We start from the raw sequence: 23,695 nt of genomic DNA on the forward strand, positions 1-23,695 counted from the left end.
AGTCTGCGTCACCTTTTGGGTGTTTTGATCGCGCGCTGCACAGTAGAACAGAGGCGAATATAAGGCTGCGTTGTGATTCGCACCCTGCAGGGATCTTTCCGCCCAGCTGTCGGTTTTGCCCACTGATCTTGACCCATTGTCGCTCGTTTAACTCTTGGCCGTGCCACTGGGAGCGGTGGTGGGCTCCCCACAGCTGCCAGCCCCCTGCCCAGTGTTGGTTCACATGTCACATTCCCAAGCTGTGTTATTCTTAAGTACTGTAAATCTCTCACTATTATTCTCCCACTTGATATAGTGAGCTGTGTCATTTTGAAAGGAAATACATAACAGTATATTAAAGAAATCATGGATCTCCTCATTCATGTTTAAAACAAATTTATTACAATGTAAGAAACCCTGAATAGCATGAATTTATTATAATGATTTAAGGCTCCTGGCACTTGAGTTAAAAATGTCTCTCAATAAATAACTTTCCCTTGAAAACAGCAAATTAATATAGTTTACCATTTCCAAAGTTATATAAATCCAAGAGGCTTAAATCAACAGTATGCTGGATAAGATTACTGTTGCGCAGCCAGAGCCTGGTATCGCAGTTCAGAAGGATGGAAAAAGTAGTGAAAAATGGATGGCTTTTTTTTTTTGGTCACCTTTCTCTCCCTTCCACCACCCTAGGCTATGTCTGTTCTGTGAAAGTCAGACTAATGTGAAATGGATGAAAGCAGCTGTGGCCTTTGCACACAGGTATCATTAAAACAGCGTGGCTACTCCGCCATCAGACTCAACAAACACCGCTCTGATATTTCCCCGAAGTGCCTCTAACACACGCAGCCCCGCTGCTTTTCGTAGCGGCGTTTTAATTTGACTGCAAACCCAGGAACCGAGATGTCTCCAGCTTGACTGCCTCCAACTCTGCCATGGTCTCTCAAGTCCAGAGCAAACTCAGGGCTCTCTCCTCTGCAGCACCGGGGAACGTGTGAGACGGCCCTGGTCTCGGTCAAGGTTTTAAATAACCCTCACCGTAAGGCTGCTGTGTAATTTTTCAGACGGGCCAGCATGCCACCTTCCCTCTTCTCAGGGGTCTCCAACTCAGAAAAAACAGAATGCAATGGCTGCTCGTGTTTGGTAGGATATGTGTAAAAATACATATTTAGTGGGTTTGTGCAAAACTATAGGGAAACTATGTGTGTGAAAAAACCTGTATGCACGAACACCCACCCACACCCTGGTGCAGGGATCCCCACAGGTGAGGCAGCAAGTCGGGCCATGTCTGCGCGTACTAGGAAGCAGCGGTTTTGCCCAGCTGCGTGCACAGCTGGGTGCCACCAGCACCTGCCTTGCACAGAAAAGGTTCACACTTGCTGCCTCTGCACGGACCTTCCCACTAGACGGGTCACCGTGCGGGCAGCAAGAAGGCCTCAGCATCACCGGCTGAACAACCTGGGAGCCCTTCCCAATCAGCCCTGCTCTCAGTAAGGTCTTCAATGGCTTTTTATTTTATGAAGGTCTAATTTTTTTCCCTTTACTGTCAGTGTGTCAATTTTTTTCCCACAACATGGCTGATGACTATTTTTTTAAACAAAGTACAGTACCAGTGACATTCTGACAGTGTCAATACAGCCAGAGTACACCCACCTGAGCTCTCCAACATGGGAAGTTAGGGCTGTTAAGAGTCAGACTGACAGCTTTGGTAAATTCAGGTCCTCTGTACAGCAGATGACAAGAAGTTATTGGATACAGACAAAGCTTTCAGGTCACCCAGTCCATCTCCCACCCCACCTTTTAATTGTCTCTCTCACCCAAGCTATAAATATCTGACTCTTCTCATCCTGTTTCCTCATTATATCAATTCCAGCAGTCCCTGATCATATTTATTACTCCTCACTGAAATCCCTCCAGTCTGCCAGTAAACTTTCTGGTAATGAGATCCCTGTGCTGAAGGCACTAGTGCAAATAGAGGGGCACCAGACCCACTGACAAGGAGCCATTTCCTCTGCAATTTGGAGATGTCATCGCCTCCTCACCTGCAGCTCAAAAGTCTTCTCGTCTGTTTTTGTTGCTATCAGATATCATTGCCTCATGCTTTGTTCACTCTTCCCCTTCTGAGGGTTTCTGCTGTCTGGGCCTCCCCCATCCCATCAAGCATGTCTTTCAGATTGTTTTCAAGGTGGCTGAGTTCACAGATGCTGCAGCCCCAGGTTCATGCTCCATCCCAAATTGAATTCTGCAATGTTTTTTTTTTCTGCTTGGTATTTCTACTTCACATTATTTCTTCCTCAACTCTTTTAAATTTAGCAGGGTCTCCTGGTTTCCCTCACAGACTTTCTGCTTCCAAGAAATAGAGCCATGATCTGAAGTACAATGAGACCAGGTACCCAGCCCAACACCTCCAAACAAGGCTCCTGAAAGTGTCAAAAGGGAAATACTGCGCAGATGAGGCCACTGTCAGCACAGTGCAACATCGCACACAGCAACAGCACCTGCTCTAGCGTAAACCCTTCAAGATGCATAAATGCTAGAGAAAGTTCAAAAACAGGCCCTGCAAACCATCCAGGGGCTGGAAAACAGACATTAGGACACAAGGCGTGAAGGACCCCATCTCGTCAAAGACAAGGCTGAACCAGTTTATCACTGTGTGTGGGGTGCTCACTGTGTGACAACAGGGGAACTTTGCAATCTTGCTTCCAAAGGCACAACTAAATCCAGCAGCTGGAAACTAAAGTTAGACAAACTCAACCCCAAAATAAGGCAGTTTCGTAGCAGCAAGAATAATTAAACACTGGAAGATTTTGACAAGATGCTTTTAAAATTTCAATGTAACTTCCTCGCAGCCAAGTCTAGCTTGAGAAAGAACTAGCTTTTGTGTCTGTGAATTCATGTTGTCCTTTCCTTCCTTACCAGGTCTAGTAGAGGAGTTCCCACATTGTCCTTAATGCTCACAACACCCGACACTTTGTGTTCGGACAATGGCTTTAATCAAATCCACATTTCAAGGTTTTAAGGTAGTTGCTGGTAAGCAACCAGGAAAGAGAACATTTTCCAATTTTTCACTTTCCTCCTCTCTGCAGACATGAGACCAGAAAGAATTAACTTACACTCTAAGACTGATTATTGAACGCTATGAGTGAATAAAGTGCTTTTTTCACATACTCAGAATGACTCCTGAATTTAGCAAACTAGGAGTTTATGGCTCTTGCCGCAGCTTGTGGATTGGTTTTTCTGCTGGGACGAACTGGGCATCCCTCACCTCACCTATGTCAGGGCCTCACCCGTCAGTGACATCTGAGTTTCTCCAGTTTAGGTCCCCAATGCCTGAAATAGAGCTTTGGCTTCTGTTAGATGAGAATGACTGGCTGATATGCTTCCGCTCTAACACTGGAACACAACGTTTGTTCACAGACAAATTGTTGGTGGATATGTCCAGCGCCTTCTGCTGTGGGCACTAATATAAGTCACAGACCCTCTGCAGTGTGGCAGTAAACACACTTCACCAGCAGAAACCAAAGCATGCTGCGGAGGGAGGGAAAATGGCTTCCACAGAGTTGGGAATCAAATCCAGTTCCCCCACATCCCCATCCTCTTGCTGCAGTTGGGACGCAGTAGCATCCCCTGGGAATGACTGTGGGAGTTGTCAAGCACCAACACTGACCAGACCAAGCTGGGTTTCTTGCTCTTTTTTAGCTGACTTCTGCTTCCAAACACCCTCCCCAAGGATCACAGTGAAAGTTCTGCTACACAACCATGCCCAGGATGCTCAAGGTAGCCTGTTCTCTCACAGCTACATGGAGCCACAATATTGTAAAACGTTTATTGTCACTCTGAGCAGATAAGCCTTCAAGAGATGCAGGGAGCAGCTATGGATCGGGAGAGGCATTTTCCAGGGGAGAGCAACCCAGTCAGAGCAGACTTCTCTGCTTCTGTCGGTTTAAATCACCTCATTCAACATTCTGTGTTGTCTTATATAGCATGGAGTTATGTAAATTTATAAATCATACACTAACTAGCACACAATTTCATAAATTCAGTAACAGTGAAAAAGGAGGTTTCTAACTAACCAGGCTGTGCTCTCTCCCCTTCAGATGGCACAAATTCAAACACCGCCTGGAGGTCGTATTTCAGAAAATCTCTGCTGCAACTTTTAGAGTTTAACCCCAGGCTCATGTGTGCCTTCAAGGGATATTTTTTAGATATCTCAGGCTCAATCTTTCTCAAGCATAGCTAAGCCCTCTCTTCTCCTTCCTTAACACCAAACCTCCACAGCTCATTGGATCACTGCAAATTTTGTTTTGCTGGTTTCTCCCTTATTCAGATTCCTGCTATATCCAGCCTCACATTCTTCTGTCATCTAAGTCCACAACACCATCCCTTGCTTGCAATTAAATTAGTCCATGCCTGGGTTACACCTGGGTTCTACCCTATTACCCTCCTTGTGCTCTGGCCTCCCTGTCTAGCTCTCCTCTAAAGGGGAGCAGCTAAACTAGGTCATTTCTTTCTTTCCCTGATTTACCAGGTATCCTTTGGACAGTCGCTCCCCAAATGCGGGAACGTGATGTGGAAAAGGAGTGGGGAGTCATAAGCCTCTTCTGAGAACTGGTGCTTGAAGACATTTTTCACTTCAGGATATAAACACAAAATTTGCCTTCATCAACTTACTATAGTCTAACAACTTGTCTCTACCTTCTGGCTCAGCTCCACTCAACCTATACATTCTGTCATCCTTTGGCACAGTTCTCTGCCTTGCATCCTTGCCCTTTCTTGCCTTTACCTCCATCCATTCTTCCTTACTCTTTCATTCCACCTTTTTGTCCCAAAGCATGGTGCTGGCTCTCCCCTTCTTTTTTATATTTGAGACCTCTCCCCCACTTCATGCTCCAAAAGATGTCTTGCTCCTTCTCACAGCAAAACCCATGTCCTGGAGAGGAAGAAAAGGCTTAAAATGAGTTCCTTGTCTATCTTAGCAAACTGGAGATTCAGAATATATGTGACATGATGATGTGGAAAGTGGAACATATTGTCCATGGCAGAATTGACAGCTGAGCTGAACAAAACAAACCAGGAGATAAGTCAAATAAACAGAAGTCTGGTAGATTAAACGAAACCCCCAGATAATTTATTAGATTAAGACCTCACATACATATATAAATATATGCTCAAGATGGGACTCAACAGCGAGACTTGAGAGGCTAGAAGTGGAAAGGGTGTGATTGCTACAGGTCCACGGCTTGCAAGGTGCACAAAAGCAATGACTACACAAACACTTGGCAAGTGCACGTGTACGAGCCACTCGGGAAGAACACAAAGTGGTGGCATGGGTAGGAGCCTTAGCAGACATCATGTTACTCCACAAAGCCTCATGTAAAACACAGCCTGATGTGTAGCTGAAGCATATTAACTGAGAACACTTTGGACAAACAATCTATGGCTGGACTAACTCCCCAGTGGCAGCTTCCTGATATAGGAGCTTAAACTTAAAAGGACACTGTCAAGTGACTGCTTTTGCTAGTTTAATTTTTGCATTTCCTCTACTGTTTTAGCAGATGGAAAACAATTCCCCTCCCAGTCCCAACTACTGATTTTGTCCTTTCCTGTTTGACAATCATTGATTTTTTTTCTAAGGCTATAAATGTTTTAATAACTTCAACTTTGTAGTGCCTCATGGCAAAATATCTTTGCTTGCACTGCCTGCTAAACACTATTCCTAATGTACTGCTGCTAACTAGAGCAAGAGCCAGCATTATAAAAAATGATTTTTCACAGGGCCTACCAAATTAATAGCTTTTGTTTCTTCGTTGACATCTCACAGACAGTTAAAACAGGCAGGTCTTCACCCATCAGACATTTCAACCACCTTAATTCTAGAATTCTTGGCTTCGTAAAGGTATGCCTCTCATGTAGCTCTGACTGATGGACAGCACCTTGAGCGCAGAGCCCACAACCCTGACAATGTCCTTCTAAAAAGAACTACTACCAAAATATAGATTCAAGTCAAAAGTCACTGTCAGAATTAGAATTGTTAATGAACAAAATGGATCATAAGGAATCCTAAAGCAGTTAAATATTGGCACCCATAAAGAACCAAAGAACAGAATGCTCCCACAATGTGTTCTCAACTGGGTACACAAAGGCACCTTTCAAGAGGTATACATATATTTTTTGCTGTTTCAAAAGGTCAGTTAGCACTTATTAGAAAAGGCAATTAAAGTTTCAGTCAAACTGGAAAAGAGAAGAGAAGCAATTGGACTGAAATCAGAGAACTGTTTCTTTATAAATGCCAAACCTTAACAAAAAAAATCCCAACAAAACTAAAAAACACTCAAAACCAACCCAAAACACTAAGATCTAAGTAATGGCCATTTCTTCATGGTTTTCCACAGTTTTCCTGCTGCTCCTTGTACATTTTTCTCTTCCTTCCCCTGCCCTCTTAAAGAAGCAGACTACTCAGCCAGCAGAATGAGAAAACATATTTCCCCACCTGCAACACTTGGGTCAGGGCACCAAATACATCTTTGGGGCTTTAAGCAGAAACCTGTGCCTTTGCAGGCTCAGGGTGTAGGACAAGAGGGACATTCGACAGCAGGCAGACATATTGGAAATAACTATAATACTTCACTGACAGCAGGACAGACCAAGCAGGGCCTTTCCACAATAGACATCTTCTGGTCCAGTAATGCTGCTGCCCTCCTTTAAACTCCTCCAAGCAGCTTTTAAAATCCAGCTGGGATGCAAGAAAAGTATATCACCTAATTTGTGATTAAGGCTGGGCCTTGAATGAAACAGCTCGGAGTAACCTGAGGTTCATCTGCCTCTTCATTCTCCTTTTGTTTCATTGCTATAAGAGCACGGTGCTGCCAGGGGTGCGTGCTAGATACCCTGCACTGATGCTCTCATCAGAGATGCACCACGGGCCTCGTTGCTGAGTCTTGCTAGCTCCTCGCAGAGCACCAAACATTGCACAGGAGCGAGCATGTGGGAGGCAGGCAGCAGCGATACCCCAAGGATCAGTACAGCCACTTGCTGCCATTAAGATAAGCAGGGTTGCCTAAAGAGACTGTCAGAAAAGCTGTACTGGCCCACGAAGTGCTGTTTGGGAGCAAATGGCCTAGAACTCGCCCATACTGGCTCAATCCTACCTTTCCCTTGCTGCAATTTTACTGTGCAAAAATGAGTATTTTAGTCTCATATTTCTAGGAACACATGCCGGTGGCTACTGTTACAATAAAATATGAACACTGCATTGTGGAGAAAATGATCATTAATCCTGTAATCTGCAGTCATTTTTACCAATTCGGCACATTTCTTTAAATAACCAAGTACATGCAGTAGATGGAAGTGCATTTAAATAAACTGAAATAGATACAGCATGAATAATTAAAGCCGGCAGGGAAATGTGTATTGCGAGCCGCTCGTGGAAATAATTACTGATTTGTCTTATTTACAACGGAGCCTGAATACAGGATCAAAATAGTGCAACTTAGTGAAAATGTCTTAAGACTGTTCTTATACTACCACTACTATATATTTCATCTTGAAAAGTACATCAAATAGGTTTTGGACCACTACACTTTCTGACTGTGTTCTGCTATTTCAGGGTTAGGTTACCCAGCACATAAACTCTGTCAAATAGCACTGATTTAAAGAGGAATATATTTCAAACTGACGCCTAGTACATCAACCTGCAACATCATCCATTAATGTTACTAGACACTGTATAGTTGAGCTTACGATATACCCCCTAAAAACCCTGTGTGTTAAGTATCAGAATGTTGAAGGAAAAAGTACATCATAAAATCACTGAAAAAAGTATTAAAGTGCTTGTACCTTTATACTATGCCAGGTTTTAAACAGACTTGTTTAATTAGAAAATAATCTACTTTAAATGTGGTGGTTCTTGAATGTTAGGCAGCTCTTGCAAGCTGCTTTAGACCTAAAAATCGATAATGAAATATACTTCCGACATGAGGTTGGCAAAACTGTGACTTCAATCTATTAAAAAATGTTGTAGATTAAAAACAAATTCTATTTTAGAATGATTACTTGGCACATGAAAGGTTTAGAATAAAAAGTTAACACTTTCTGATTGGTCTACCCCAACAATGTTCTTGCACCATGATTACTAAATCCAAAATGAAACTGGATGCTAATTAGCTACGTTTTAGAAGAGTGAAGACAAGCAGTTGTCATTTAAATAATTTAAAAATGGTACTTTAACACAAACAAATCAGCAATAAAAAGGTCCTAAAAATTCTACAGAAGCGCTGCAGACCAACGAGATGTGTCAAATGAAGAAAATCTCCTCGAGGAGCCGGCTCTCCTCCAGATCATCTGCTCTGTTTCTGGAGCTGTGAGGGGTCTGGTGCCAAGACGATGGCCTGTGGCTCACATGACGAGGCGTGTGCAGTTTGTTCCTGTCGTAAGGATATCTGCAGAGGTGTCCTGAGCCAGATATCGGACTCATAGCTTCAACCAGATCAAGAAGACAGGCTTCGTACCTACAGAAACACACCAAGAAAATGGAGCTCCATTAAGCATTACAGCATCATGCAGGAATTGAGTCCAGTCTTCCCGCCTTCATAATTCAGACTAGACCTAGATTTGCCTGATGGGGGCCACCAGCACAGAACGAATTTTGCTGTATGGGTTCCTATGAGGAATACCAACACAAAGGTAGTGAAAAAGAGGTGAGCAAAGCATGGGTGCTCAGGTTACTTTAAGCTGTTTCATCAGCTTTTCCATTGGAGGTGTGTAATGTCTTAGTTGCGCTCCAGAGACTGAGAACAGACCTCAGAGATACGACAGCCAAATACACCGAACAGGTACAAGGCAGACCCACAGAGGTAATGGTAAAGTGACTTATATACATGCTGCACTTTTTTGAATAGACCTCTACACTTGATTTAGTTTCCCAGGGATTTGAAAACAGCAGGAGACTTTATTATTATTGCCACAAACTACACATGCTTCCTGTAAATCTCTATGCACTATATGGAGTCTGTCTGGTGGAAGCACTGAAGGAATATAATCCAAGCAAGGCAATACAAAATCAAAACTTCAGGCACCAAGAGAGAAGGCAAAGGTGATCAACATTACTCAGGCTGTCCTTTAAGTGTGAGTACAGATGTGGGGGAAGGTTACAAGCCAATGTTAGCTGGTAACGCACGCTGAATAATGGCAGTTACTTCAGACAGAGACTTCCTATTAATATTCACACAAGACAAGACCTGATCTAAATACCAGCACAGGATTGATCATTACAATATATTTTCTCCTGTCCAATTTTAAATGTCTTAAACAATACCGTTTCCACTGCTTCCCCAAGGAGGCTCTTCTACAGTCTAAGAGATATCACTCAAGAGTTTTACCCAAAAGTCCCCTTTGTTCCATCCTGTTGTTAGCAGCAACCTGCCTGATGTTCCCACCGCTGAAATAAATTCACACATTCAATGACTTACATGCACAGAACCTTATTCACAGCATTCAAACTAAGACATCAGTGTAGCTGGTTGGTTTCCATAGGGTCCCTCTCTTGTAAGCAGAAGGAGTTCATCCATAGGGTGAGGGAACATCTCAAGCTGTTTCCTGCTTTGAGTCCTGGTGGAAAAGCCTCTGTTTTTCCTTTCAGGACAGTGGGAGCCTAGAAAGACTAAGCAACTATGTAAGACAGCTGGGGTAGGTTCCTCAACTTAGATAAGTTGAAAAACTGTTAAGTACAAATATTCACAACAGTTTATTGATGTGAGATTAGCAGCGGCCAATGTATTTCGCAGAGGCAGACTACCACTCGTGCTGCCCAAAAGCATCATGCAGCAGCAGTATCAGGTAAAAAGAATTCCTTCCCTAAACTAGCAACACCATGCAAAACATTCTTCATTAGCTCTAGCGGTGAGTGTTACGTCCCAACCATCATCAGAAAACAAACCGTGACAAGGTAACTCGTAGTTATGTCCAAGACACAGAAGTATTTCCTCAGCTCAAAGGAGTTAACTGTGGTACTAATGGGGTAATACTGATGTTAATGGCAACCACTGGAGTTACGTTATGGTTGCTTGGAAAAGTCATCTCTTGTATTTCCTTCAATTTTTATTGTTTCTTCCAATCTGATGGTCACCATCATCTCTAAGACAGTCCAACTCAACATTACTGCCTCACAGAGCTCTCTCCTCTATTTGACTACCTACAGATTGTTTTATTTTCCTTCAGATGTATTAGCTTGTGTTTCACCCAATCAGAACCCCATTTTGCAAATTTCTTTTTCACATTTTAAGCTTGTTTACGTGTCTTTCTATTATCTGCCTATTTAAATCACCTCTCATAGCCAAAAAGACTGACTCAAACAAAAACAAATACAGCTTTAGTTTTGTTTCAATTGGACTGTGTAAGTGGCTAACCCTACTGAAATGTGATGCCTTACAGTTACCCTAACCAAAAATTTCAGAAGTACACGGGGGTTTTGAGTAGCCAAGCAAGACCATTTTAGAAGGGTCTGTTGTTTGTATTAGCATTTAGAAAGTACCCTCTAAAAACTGAGGCTCCTTAAAGATATCACCAACGTAAAATGGAATAAGCTGCAGTGATAGTGAGAACTAGCACATAACTATATTAGACTTTTCACGTAGAGAAAGTTTTGAACTAGACTCTACATAGATATACACAGATGCTTTGAACCCCAAAGAAACCCAGTTAACACATACACTGGTTTCATTAGCCACACCTAAAACTTCTTTTTAGATTAATCTAGCCTAGCATACAAATGCTTATCTCCTCTGACTGTACTGCTATCATAAAATTTCAATTTATCCAGCAGCCACATTCAATCACAGATTAGGTAGGGGGAAACCAAACCAGCCAGTGCATTTATAGCAAACGTGCAGGCCCTAGATTTCAGCAGTACCTTCAAATTCATTTCTTCTGCAAGTTTATCTAAGTTTTACAGCATTTCTGCTATCAGGAAGGCTAAATGATTTGGCAGATTACAAGCACAGCAAATAGCAAAGATTATGTAAAAGACCAGGTGTTGTAAATCAGTCTATTTGACACCACAGTTATATATGCAATAAAGTGAATGAACTCGGCTAACAGAGCGCTATCTGATAAAGAGAATACTCCTTGCAGGTATTTAGTGTTTAATCCCATGATAATGGTTTGCCCTGGTTTGTCTAGGCAACATCAGACAGCATCTGGCTGGAGGCAACAGAGCAGACCTAGAATGGTTTTGAAGCTCGCAAAGACAATTTTCTCACCATTAATTTGTATCCAAATATTTAAAGAGACACAGTCAGAATGCTCAAATCCTAAAATGCAACTTTCTCTAAAAACCAGGATACGTATTCCTTGCACGATCTGAATAAATGCATAAGTAAAACTATGCTTCATTATTATTATTATTAATACAACACTTAATGGCTTCAGTGAAGACACAGCTGCAGGATCAGGCACCCAAGAGTCAGAACAGGAAAACTGATCTGGCAAACTTGGCTTGTGAATACTGAATGCTCATTTAATGCAAATTAACAGCCAAGGGTGTGCTTGTACTGTTCCTGTTTCCCAAGGAGAAAAAATTCCCAAACATTCTGCAGAAGTACCAGCACTGTACATTAAGCCACATACAGAAATTCCTCATGTATAGATGTTTAACCAAGCAACCAAATGTCCCATCAGTGCTAGATGCTTACACACATTTTCTTTGATGCGTTTTGCCCTCCCAACAGAAGGAAAATGAGGTGGGCAACTGTCCCTTTAAGGGTGGTGATAATTCAGTCTGTCTTCACCTTTTTGGTACATTTGCCAATGTGCAGGAAAGTCAATGAGCACCTCCACAACAGACTGGAAAACAATCTCTTTTGTAAGCCTGGTTTTGACACTTGCCCCACGTATATTTTTTCATCAAGCTTTCATGAGCTTGAAAATCTGCATGCTTCATCATGGCAGAAGAAAATTTGTAGAGTCTAGAAGTTTGGATTAGAAAACTAACTATTTAGACAGCTAAAGTTTGGTGAAAGTAATCTTATCATAAAGTCTCCAAAAATTCCATCAGGAAAGGGAACACAAAGAATTAGTGTACAAAGCACGAGGAAGGCAGGGCAGCGCGCAAGAGGACAGAGATGGGAGTAGAGAGGACAGGACAAGATAAGCTTTGAAGCTCTTCTTTCAATGAAGAAATTTGACTTTGCTTTTAATGTAGAAGTTAAAACTCCAAATATGGCTCGGAGAGCAGCATGGAGATGCCCAAACTATCTGAGAGGTAGGTACCACCACGATCAAGCCAGTATAGCTGGGTCAGTGCAGAACTGTGACCTGGGTGGCTAAATCCATCCTGGTGAGGCATTGCACGGTGCTGTGACAATACTCCCTTAAGGTCCTCTGCACAATTAACACAGGTTGCTGGATATTTGGCTCCTCAGCCACTAAAACGCTTTTGGAAATTTTATTAGAAACTTTGAGCTTTGGCTCCTAATTAAATAAGTATCTAGTAGAGTTTATAAACTCTTAACGTAAAAGAGTTTTGTAGTCCATCACTAAGGTAACAGGAAACATCATAAAGCATTACGATTCAGAACAGCTCATTAAACATTCACATTTTAAAGAGGAAAACAGTACAAAAATAAATACAAGTTGGCACAAAGCCAAATCCTTCCTTCCACAGTATCTCTGCTTCACTGCATGTGCAGCAGGACTACAACTCTCTGAATATCTACAGATGCATCTTACTTTGCACTGTATTTACAAATTGAATGGGAAGGAAGGCTGTCGCATTTTTATGACAAACACGCAAATGTGGCTGTTGCTCTGGGAACCATAAGACCACTTATTCCCAGGATGGTTGCTGAGAAATCACCTGAAACCACTTGGTATTCTGTCTAATAAAACCTGCTGGGCAATCAGAGTTCAGACAGTCCCACAATGTACAGTACCTAAAAAATGGTCAGATTATGCAAAAGTGATACACAGAACTCATTACTGCGCAGGATATTAGAGAATGGTGCTCTTGAAGGTAACCACAGAGCATCCTTACATCAATTGGCTGAACAGTGATGTTTGTTTGTTTATTTATTTAGACATTTGGGATATGTCATTGAATTTTTAATGTTTGTCTATTTCCCATTGCTGGTAAAATATATTATATTTCTTACACACTGTTCAATTTTTAAACTACGCTATTGTATTTTCATATTGCGCAGTCCCATTTAACTAATAATATCATTTGTTCTTTCCCGAAAAAACAGCCCAACCCCAAACAAGTTTGATATTTGGAGGACCGGGAATTTCCCCATGAGGCAAAATAACTAAACTTATTAGAGTCATAAATACTCTGGCAGTGAGATATATTTCTTTAAACAAGCACTGTCAGATATTATTTGATCACTATGTTCAGAGATATCTTTTCATTTACAGTCTCTGAAAATTTATTCTTCAACCATAAATGTGTACAAAACACACAGAATGTCTCTTCTGCAAGGTGATGGCATTTCAACAAAGCATACTGGCAATACGGTTTTGGAGATTAGTAGCTGTATAGGCTTACTTTATTTAACTGTATATACCAGAGGAAATAAAAAGGTTTATTTTTATACTACTGCTTATATTTTCAACATAAAGTTCAAAGTGATTTACTAATGTTACATGAATTGCCTTTGAATTACGGTACAGTATTGTGCCTAAGTACAAAGCCTAACACTAGTTTGTATTCATAAAACACCGCCTGCCTCCAAGCACTTTACAAATGCTAAATACAGCTAAAAACACATCCGAGGGGTAGGGAACAGACCCATTTTAGACAAAATGAAACTTAGCTTATTGTTATTATAAAGCAAATACCCTATTTGACTGGAACAAACAGGGCAAACAAAAGCAGAGAAAAAACAGATGCAGACAAGAAGTGGCCTCAGCAGTCAAACTACCACAAACCTGAAGACACCACACTAGTGATACAACCTAAGGCTATCTGGAAAAACCAGCTGTGATGATTGATCACCCACCCCCAAGTTAATCCAGGCTCTATGGGTGAAGGGGGTGAAGTGCAGAACTCTACCCAAATTAAAGAGTCCTAGCCACTTTCTGCCATCTTTATTCTTGCATCCACAATTGTTGCATTAGGGATGCTAGAAGTATCTCCGTAGCTTGTCCTTTTCAACATCCATGTACCAAGCTTTTGTCCATAAATTTGCCTAATTCGTTTTTCAATCAGCTGCTTCCACAATGTCCTGTGACAGCAAGCTCAGGAAGTTCATTGCTATTGAAAGACATACTTTAGTTTTCTGTTTTAATCTGACATTCTGCTAGTGCCATCAAGTGTTTTTTAAGGATTGACTGCAGTTAGTCTCTCTCACATGATGGGTTATGATGAAAAAACAGTTCCACATTCAACTTATCCACCATCCTCACAATTCTGCAAACCTTGATCATTTTCTCATTCAGTCTTTTCCTACCCAAAGTCATAGCTTTTTGGTTTCTCCTTATATGGAAGCTGCTTCATCCCCTTGATCAAATTAATTGTCCCATACATCTTTTCTAGCTTCCACTATGTCTTTCTTGAGAAGCAAAGACCAAAAGTACACATCGGTATCAAAACATGGGTACACCAAGGCTTGTGTATCCACAAGCTTTTGTGAAGCTTTAGGAAGCTTTGAACTTCACAAATCCTAATCACCTGCTCTGAGTTCAGTATCATGTAGGCATGGTGTTGATGACTCTTCTCTAGGTAAATGACATTTTTGACCACTCAGTTTTGATGCCTTTTCAGTTTCTTGCTATTGACATGGCATTTAACTATCTGAAAGAACTTAATATCATCCACAAACTTATTAGGTCACCCAGGAGATTCTGCTGTTCACTTCTTGCTCCAGGTCACTGATGAAGAAGCAGCCCAGTTGGTTCCTGGGGGACCCCACTGCTGACTCTTCCGCATCATGGAAAATGAACATTAATCCCCTTTGCCTGCTATCATTTAATCAGCAGTAAATCCATAGGACTTTTCCTCCAATCCTGCCAAAACTGGATTTCTTTAACGACCTTTGGTGTGGAACAATGGCAAAGGCCTTTTGAAAATCCAAATGCATTATGTCCACTGGATCCTCTTTGCGTCACCCCATTTCTGGGTTCAGGGTCCACAGGTCTGAGCTGATGTCTCAGATTCTTTCTTCTCTCCCTCCCTGCTGTATGAGTATAATCCAAGTTTTAAACAGCATGCTATGAACATTAGAGACTGGTTGGATAGGAAATGAAAGCTGAGAAAGAGAAGCTGACTTTGTAGTTATTCCCTGAAAGGCCACAAGTCAGGATAGGGAACCTTGTCTTTCATGTGTGAACTGCATCTTCAGTGACCGCAACACACCCTCAGGGGTTATTCCCATGTAGTGACTCTCAAGATGCCGAAACCAAAAAAAGAACACAGAGAAGTGCAATCCTTGAGGCTGAAACATCAGGAGAATGAACAAGATTAAACTGAGAATCAGAAAAAGGGACTATGCCAGTCAGCCTGAGATTCCTAGTTTACTTTCACGCAGGTTGGGACTCAGAGCAGGCACTTCACTGTGGGATACAGGAGGAGGCAAATTCACCAGTGCTACATATGTATTTAAACCAACTCCAGGTTGGAATGTATTTCTTGCCTGTAACGGGTCTGTATTTTCCAAAGGCATCTCAAAGTTTCTTAATTCTTAAAGAAAAAGATCAGGCTGCAGAATATTCCAAAGCAATTAAAAAAAGATCTGAGCCTTTTATTTAAAATACATCACACAATGTAAAACAGAATATATTTACACAGTGTCCTCAGCAAGAGCCTTCCGGAGTGCTGTAAAACCCACACCCACATAATAGAGAGCTTACAGTATCAGAGACTTTTAGAGAACTCTCCGAGGCAGTATTCACAGAATCATAACCTAGAGAAGGAAAAGACTTATTAGATCATCCAGCCATCTCCCTGCTGACCGAGAACCGTTCCCTACAGTGTGCTTCCTCACATTTGTTGCTAACATCAGCCTCTCGCTATTCTCCTTGGGAAGTCATTCCACAACCAAATATATCTCACGCTATCATTACCATTATTTCTTATTTATAAGCTACGGTATAACCTAAAGGGCCTTGATCAGGATCAGGGGGACCCACTCTACAACCACTTGTAAGACCGATCCTCTCTCCAAAAGAGCACACAGTCTAAACAGGTAAGTCAAAGTCCAGGGGCAAAGATATAACATACAATTAAGGAGATCAGAATAGCATGGAAAGTGTCACAAATGTTCCATGAATTTTTGCTTCAGAGTTCGGTAGGAGGAAAAGATATGTGTTACAAAACATGTTTCTAATAGTCAGCTAGAGATAAACAACGAGGATTTTCTTCCTCCGAGCTTCACACTGTTAGTTATAGCTAAAGATCTGGCACAGTACTGAGAAATCCGTTTCTTTTTTCGGTGCAAATACCCCTTAAGTATTTGAACAATATTACATTTCTTCCTTCTGTTCCAGTCTCAGTCAACATTTATCTGAGCCACACGTATTTTAATCTTCTCTCATAAATCAATACCTCTAGCATAGCAACAGATTTGCCACTCTCCTCCGATCTTTGACAGTATCTTTCCAGTAAGCAATCACCCAGAAATGAGCACCACATTCCCCTGGTGGGGTTACACAGAAGCAGAGAGGCGATCAGCTCCCTCCAGCACTCGTGCAGCGCTTGTCTGTGCGGACTCAGATGACAACGGCCTTTTTGCTGCCGCTTCATCGCTCCGCACGTCCCTCCCTCCTGTGTATGTATTGATACACCGCACTGCAACACATCCCTGTATGCTGCAAGACCTACAAGACCGATGAACTCAATGCCTCGTTTTGCAGGGTTACTAACAATTATGTTACACAATTACCACTAAATCTTGTTGGAAATGGAATCAGAGATTACAGCCTTTGCACAGGAGAATTTGAGGAGAAGCAGCAGAATTGTGTAACGCCACCAAACCTCTGCTAACCAAAACGAGCCATGCTTGGCAGTGCTATGGGGCAACCCTCCCTCCCCAATGTGATAAACAGTAGTAAAGAGATAAAGAGGACTTGGTCTTGAAAGGGGCTGAGCACTGCTGGTTTGCTCTTGGCCTTTTGCATACCAAGCAGAGCCAGTGCACTAAAGGACACCGGATCCAGCAACAGCATCTCAAAAAAACTTGTGCCCTAAGGCAGAGCTGATAAGAGATTTTTCTTCCTCAGTTTTCACCCTGACTTCACCTGTGATAGCATCCAACCAGCTGTCATTACTGAAATAAGAGTTACTGCTGCTCTCATTCCTCCTTGCTACACAAACAGGCCATTTTCACTTACCTGGTAGTCAGAAATCAGCATCTGCGTTCCTCACCTTTCCTTGCACTCCCGTCTCAATGCTCCCAATCCTCTGTTATCCTACCTCTTCATTCCCAGTAACTCAGCTTTTTCTATTATTTCCTCATTGGACTTTCGCTCAGACCCCGCTGCCAAGTTACCAACCTCCAAATACAACTGAAAGGGCTTCTTCATTGTTTTTGTCTCTGTGTGCTTTTAGTAGCTAAAAACCAACAAAAAACCACCCAAATTGTTTCTTTTAAGGTATGGCTGCAGGCAGCTAAATTGGCATAACTGAGGTTGTAATAATTCTGGAAGGGGGAGGGTGAATAAAGACATGAGTATTGGGAAGTAAAGAAACTTTTTAAATCAGATCTGCCAGTGACAGAAGAATAATTTAGAATGAAGTTTTAGTATAAAAAGAAAGAAATTACAGAACCACAGAACTACTGTGGAGTTTAACAACCAGCTCTGCAATCACTCTGTTTGTATTGTCCTTCTCTCCCACACACCCATTTCTGTCTCATCAAGTCTGAAAGCTCTTCAGATCAGAAAATGAACCTCAGTATATGTACAGCACCTGGGGCCCTGACTCTGCTGTGATATTACATAATAACTTTGCACTTTAGAGCATGCTTAGCTTTTATTCCCTTTAAGCACTCTGTCATCATAGCATATCTTCAGCAAGATCTTCACCCTTTACTGTTCTGGGCCAAAACTAAGCTGTCATCATCTTTTCTGCCATACCTCATCCCCCTGCTTCTCCTGCCTTAACAGCCTTTCTTCTCAGATTTTTGCTCTTACAAGTTTGTCCCCAAGCATCTTTCCCCTCAAAGCAAACTCTAATTCAAGGAATCATCTTTAAAATCAGGCTTTTCCTTTTATAGTGTACTAAAGCCTCTGGCAAAGGGTTGCATATGTAAGTCACAGTGCAATTCTGCACCTCCTCTCTGCCAGTCTCAGTGTTGCCCCTTAGTTTTGATTTCTTTTCCACGTTTCATCTCTTTTTCCTAGTGTGCGTTCAGCAAAGCTGGGACTACCTTACACCCTATACGCTGCCTAGAACTTTGTCGGTACTCAATAAGTACGAAACAATTTTAAGGGGTATGGCTTAGGGGAAAAAAAACCCACCTCATAGAGCTTGCAAAGTCCATCACCATTTAGACATGGACTAGCAATCTGTCTTTTTTCACAAGCTCAGTCCAAATCCCCAGCCTGCCAGAAAATAAATCAACTTTTTGCTTCAATTGTACAGTCACTGGGAGATCTGCATAGTTTTAGGTCAAGCACTTATAACCATTTTATGATTCCAAAGTTTCTTACTTTGTCATTTAGTTACTGAACTGTGAGCTTTCATTGACTTTCTAACCACTGCGGCAAGAACTGCTACTGGCTGTGCAAGATTTAAAACCTCATTGAGCAGAGGAGCAAAATAAGACCACAGTGGATTTAAGTATATATTGGGGTGGAATCGTGACCCTATGGAAGCCAATGGACGTTCTGCCACTGGTTCACTGGGGCTGGGTTTCTTCTCTGCCTGCTGCCATTTGTTGTGTCAGGGTGAATAAGTATTGCAAGCTCTCTACTTTACACCCTAGAAATGAGATGCCTCAGTGAGTGCTTGGAAATTATTTATTTTACCTTTTTCTTTCCTTTTCTTTTTTTTCTATCTTGGTGAAATATTTTACATACAGTCAATTGCTGTACCTAAACACCAACTCTTCCTGTGGATCTGTACGATCCTTCCTCTCCTGCTTGTCAGCTTAATTTCTTCTGCTGTGGCATGGAGTGTTTAACAGCAAAATCTAGCACTCAAATTCATCTGTTTCTTAATTATCTCTGCCCTGTCAGCTATATCAGTGAAAACAAGTTACCATTAGACAATTCAGATACCAGTAAACACCAAGTTGTGATAATATAGAGTCCTGTATTACTGTCATTATGGAAGAAGCTGTTTCAGGGAGGTTTTAAAAAAATTAAATAAGGCCAGCACTTCTAAATGGCCAAAAACCTAAAGATATCGTAATTATTCTTCAATATCTTAATCATTCTGTAGAATCATGATCTTGTATAATGGCCATTTTAAATGAAAGGTTTGCTGCTCTGCACAGTTGCCACTTCCTTCTAATTGTGAATTAAAGCATAATTTAGCATGGCTCTATGCCAGCATGACTAGAAAAATTTACAGACACTAACTCTGGTTGAAACAGGGGGGAAAAAGCAGTTAGATTTCTTTAAGTAATAGAAAATCACTCACCAAGTTGTACTTTAAAACAAAACACTATAGCTTTAAGTTGACAAACTGACTTGAATTAAACCACATAAAAAAGTGCTTGCACTGTAAATCTTACAGGGCAAAAGTGATGGTAGGTTATCATTCTGTTTATTAGCATGCACTTTGGAGAGTTCAGGGCAAGTATGGATATGCATCCATTCCACTTTATGCCGCACATTAGAGAAAACACATTCCCCATAAATAATTCATAAATGCATTGTCTGAAATTTCAGATTCCAAAAATACAACATGATTTTAAACTTTATGGTTGCTTGGTCTTCAAAACAGAAATAGACAATTGGATGGATGGACTTGGCAAACCTGATAAGAACCCATCAGTCAGAATTACACTCCAGAGGTAAATGCAAACATCTCCCAGCTCCTGATCCCTGGAACAGCAAGGCCATGATGATAACCCCTGTGCTTGTGCTAGCAGTCCCTTGGTAGGGAACAGGGAGAAAAAGAAAGGACAGAAGTAACCAAGTAGTGAGAAGAAAGTGTTCAGTCAGAGGCTTGATTTTAAAAAGAACATTTATTAGAAAAAAGCAATGCCTTGCTGTTCTCTGTTCATGAGCTGGGTGCATACCAGCAGAGTTAGGACAGAAGAGGACATTTTACAGGATGATGTGGTGGGGAGCTATTGGGGTTGAAACCACCTAGAAACCCAGAGGAATTTAAATTTGAGGTATAGTAATAGTTAAAATACAGGGAATGGACCAACTTTGCCTTGCAAAAAGCCCAGACTGCACCACAAACAAGCTCTGCTTGTTGCTCTCAGCTTATAATTGGCATAGTAACTGGCATAATCTTTTATGCCAGCTATGCTAGCATAAGAGAGGTGAACAGGATCTTGCAATTCACCTAAAGTCTAATTTCTGCAGGGAGCAGAGTGACCACAACACCCACTGAAGAAACTGAAGTATGCTTTATAGGCTAGAGCGCTTAAGTTTTGTATGCTTTGTGATTCTGTATCTTGCTGACATTATATATGCAGTTTTGGCTAAGTTTCTTCTTTTTTCTTCATAACGTACTCAGAAACCTTACATCAGATAGCAACTGCTTTTCAGCCAGATTTGCATTCACTTGCTCTGTTCTACTCACCTCCCACTGCGAGGCACACACAACTTTGGATACATTATCTAGCGAAACCCTTGGTGCCTAGTCCTAACAGAACAGCCCACGATCTCACTACTCACCAGCTCTTTATTTGAACTCATTCACTCCAATCTGCCTGAGAACAAACGTTGCAACTGAGCTCGAATACTTGGCATCCCAACACACTGACTGCTTGGGCGCAGACCATACGTGAAGAAACAACGCCACCATAAAAATTGTATTCCAGTACCCAACGGCTGTAAAACTTCCTACTCGGCACTCAGTGTGGAAGGGTTGGGACTATCTGTTGTTCCCTTCATTTCCAGGTGTGCTGAACTCTCTGGGGTAATCTTTAAATCAGCTGAGATTTCATACATCAAAGATGAGGATACATAATTCAAGAGAAGCCACTGAGATAAAACAGTAGCTGTAAAAAATACAGCATGTTGGTGGTGCCTGGTTTAGCATGTCAAAGAGGGGTGACTGCTGGAGAGGAGTTGCACGCAGTCGGCACAAGAGCCTGCCGTGTGGCAAAGCAGGTAGAGTCGTTGTAAGCTTCATAGGGGCACAGGCACTGAATGGGCTTGACACTGTGCAAGCACCAAGTTAGAAAGGCATCCTACAGAAAAAGCCAGCAGTAAAGCACGGAGTACAAGGCGCTCAGGCCTGGTGTCCCTTGGCTGTAGTCATCACATGCTAACAACCTCTTTCAAAAACTTTACACAGGTGGTAGGTGTCCCACTGAGATAAATTACCTACTTTCGGTTGCTGAACAGATGGGCAGGGAAGTGAAATTTTAGTTTGTTCGTTCCCAGCAGTAACTAGCAAAGATGATCTCGGGCTCTGCAGGATTACTTTTCGATAACCATACACCTGCAGATAGTCCACGTTTCTGTCAGAAACTACATGAAGTCATTGATATGCTACAAAATAAGGCAGGGCATTTAACGGCTCAAGAGACTGATGCTAAGTCTCTCATTCCCATTTTCTTCTGAATATATTCGAGGCTGAGAGGGGCCAGCAAGTGTACAGAGAGGGACCTCAACAGGCAGGAGAAATGGGCCCACAAGAATCTCATAACATTCAACAACGGGAAATGTGAAGTCGTGCACTTGGGGAGGAATAACCCCAGGCACTAGTACATGTCATGGCTGACTAGCTGGAAAGCAGCTTTGCAGAGAAGGACCTGGACTCTTGCTGTCCTGGTAGACAAAAAAATGAACGTAAGCCAGCAAAGGCCAGCACTGCCAGCAGGTCAAGGGAGGTGATGCTTCCTCTTGACTCAGCACTGGTGGGACAGAGCTGGAGTGCTGTGTCCAGTGCTGGACTCTCCAGTACAAGAGAGACATGGACACACTTCAGTGAGTCCAGTGAAGGGCAACAAGGATGATTAAGGAATTGAAGTATCTGACACGAAAGGAACATCTAAGAGAGCTGGGACTGTTCAGCCTGGAGCAAAGGACGCTCAGGGTGATCTTACAACATGTATAAATACTTGATTAGGGGAGGAAAGAAGATGAAGCCAGGCTCTTCTCAGTGGTGCCCACTGAAAGGACAAGAAGTAATGGGCACAAACTGAAATACAAGAAATTCCATTCAAATGGAAGAAAAAAAGCTTTCTTGCCATGTAGGTGGTTGAACACTGGCACAGGTTGCCCAGAGAGGCTGTGGAGTCTCCATCCTTGGAGACATTCAAAACTTAACAGACACAATCCTGAGTAGCCTGCTCTAGCTGACCCTGCTCTAAGAAGGAGCTTGAAGTAGATGATCCCCAGAAGTGCCTTCCAACCTCAGCTATTCCATTGACTTCGTAGTGAAGTATTTCTCTTCATAAACACATTAAACCTCATGGACAGCATATGACAAAAGGGCAAGGACTGACTAGCAAGGACCAGACTCTGACTGACCCATACAGTACAGGCATGGTGCAACCAGGGAAGCTTAAAATACCAACGCTTGCAAACCAGGAAGCTCCATAAACTGTCCAAACATTAACCAAGGGCTTCTGCCCAGAAAGCTTTGCAACTCATTAAAACCAGATCGGATGCATGGGAAACCCGACGACATACCTAAACAAGGGTTTTCCCTCCTTTCCCCACATACTTTACCAAATCACTTGCATCTATTCATGTACAAATATATCATAGTGTAGCACACAACCCCCTACATATTTTTTTTTTGTTGTTGAATAAGATGGTCATAGCCATGCTGTGAGAAACTTAGTAAAAATATTTTTAGTATCTTCATTTTAAGCTTGAAAATATTTTTCTGGCAGAAATCCCCAGCTAACTTTACAGCAAGACCTCTCAAAAGAAACAGAACTCTTGCTTAAAAAAAAAAAACAAAAAACAACAATAAAAAAAAAAAACCACCACACTACAAAATGAATGTGACCCAGGGACTTACCCTTCTATGCAACAACACCAGCAGAGAGCACAGAGACAGTGAAGTCCGCAGGGCGTGAAATTAAAATTTTCACACAGATACAATGAAGTAATGATACAATGTTACAACCTTGGCACAAAAATCTTCTGGTTTGAGTAAAGTCAATGTCATGTGATGTTACGGTTTGTGCACTGGTAGAAATGGTCTGCTGCTAGGAAGTTCATAACAAAACAGGAGAGAAAGCAAGAAAATTGTACGGATAATTACAATAGGCCTATACATTCTAGTGATCTAGACGTTCCTTAAGGTGCTCATCACAGTAGTATCTAGCTGTCACTGCAGGCTGAGTTAAGAAAGCACGCTTTTCTTTCACGCCTAGAAATCTAGGAGCTGAGATGCCGTTAGGAGATAGGAAAAAGAAAATTGAAAGACGTTTGAACTCGGCAAGGAAGGGCGAGGGAGAGGACATGTCTCTTATTAGGTCGGTTTGTTGCTTACGAACAAGGTGGATATGCAGGTTCCAAATTCCAAGCATATGGATAAGAACAGGGATGCACAGAGCAATTAACAGAGTCAAGCAGACGCTGGGATGAGCAGCAGCTGGAGCACTGTTAAGGTCCTTCTAGGAATTGCTTCACCTGTTAC

The 23,695-nt window shown here is 41.9% G+C and overlaps 1 protein-coding gene across 3 annotated transcripts in view; it reads right to left on the reverse strand.

The window, feature by feature from the left end:
- Window positions 1-5,171: 5,171 nt before the first annotated feature.
- The window catches only part of KIAA1328, a 177,230-nt gene continuing 158,706 nt past the window's right edge, over window positions 5,172-23,695 (reverse strand). For all 3 annotated transcript variants that reach the window (XM_082335359.1, XM_082335358.1, XM_082335360.1), the window contains one exon: window positions 5,172-8,486. In XM_082335359.1, the coding sequence (XP_082191485.1) occupies window positions 8,273-8,486 (214 nt within the window). In that variant the 3' untranslated portion in view covers window positions 5,172-8,272. The remainder of the gene's footprint in view (window positions 8,487-23,695) is intronic.

This window comes from Platalea leucorodia (assembly GCF_965183815.1).
Source record: "Platalea leucorodia genome assembly, chromosome: Z".
Taxonomy (NCBI): domain Eukaryota; kingdom Metazoa; phylum Chordata; class Aves; order Pelecaniformes; family Threskiornithidae; genus Platalea; species Platalea leucorodia.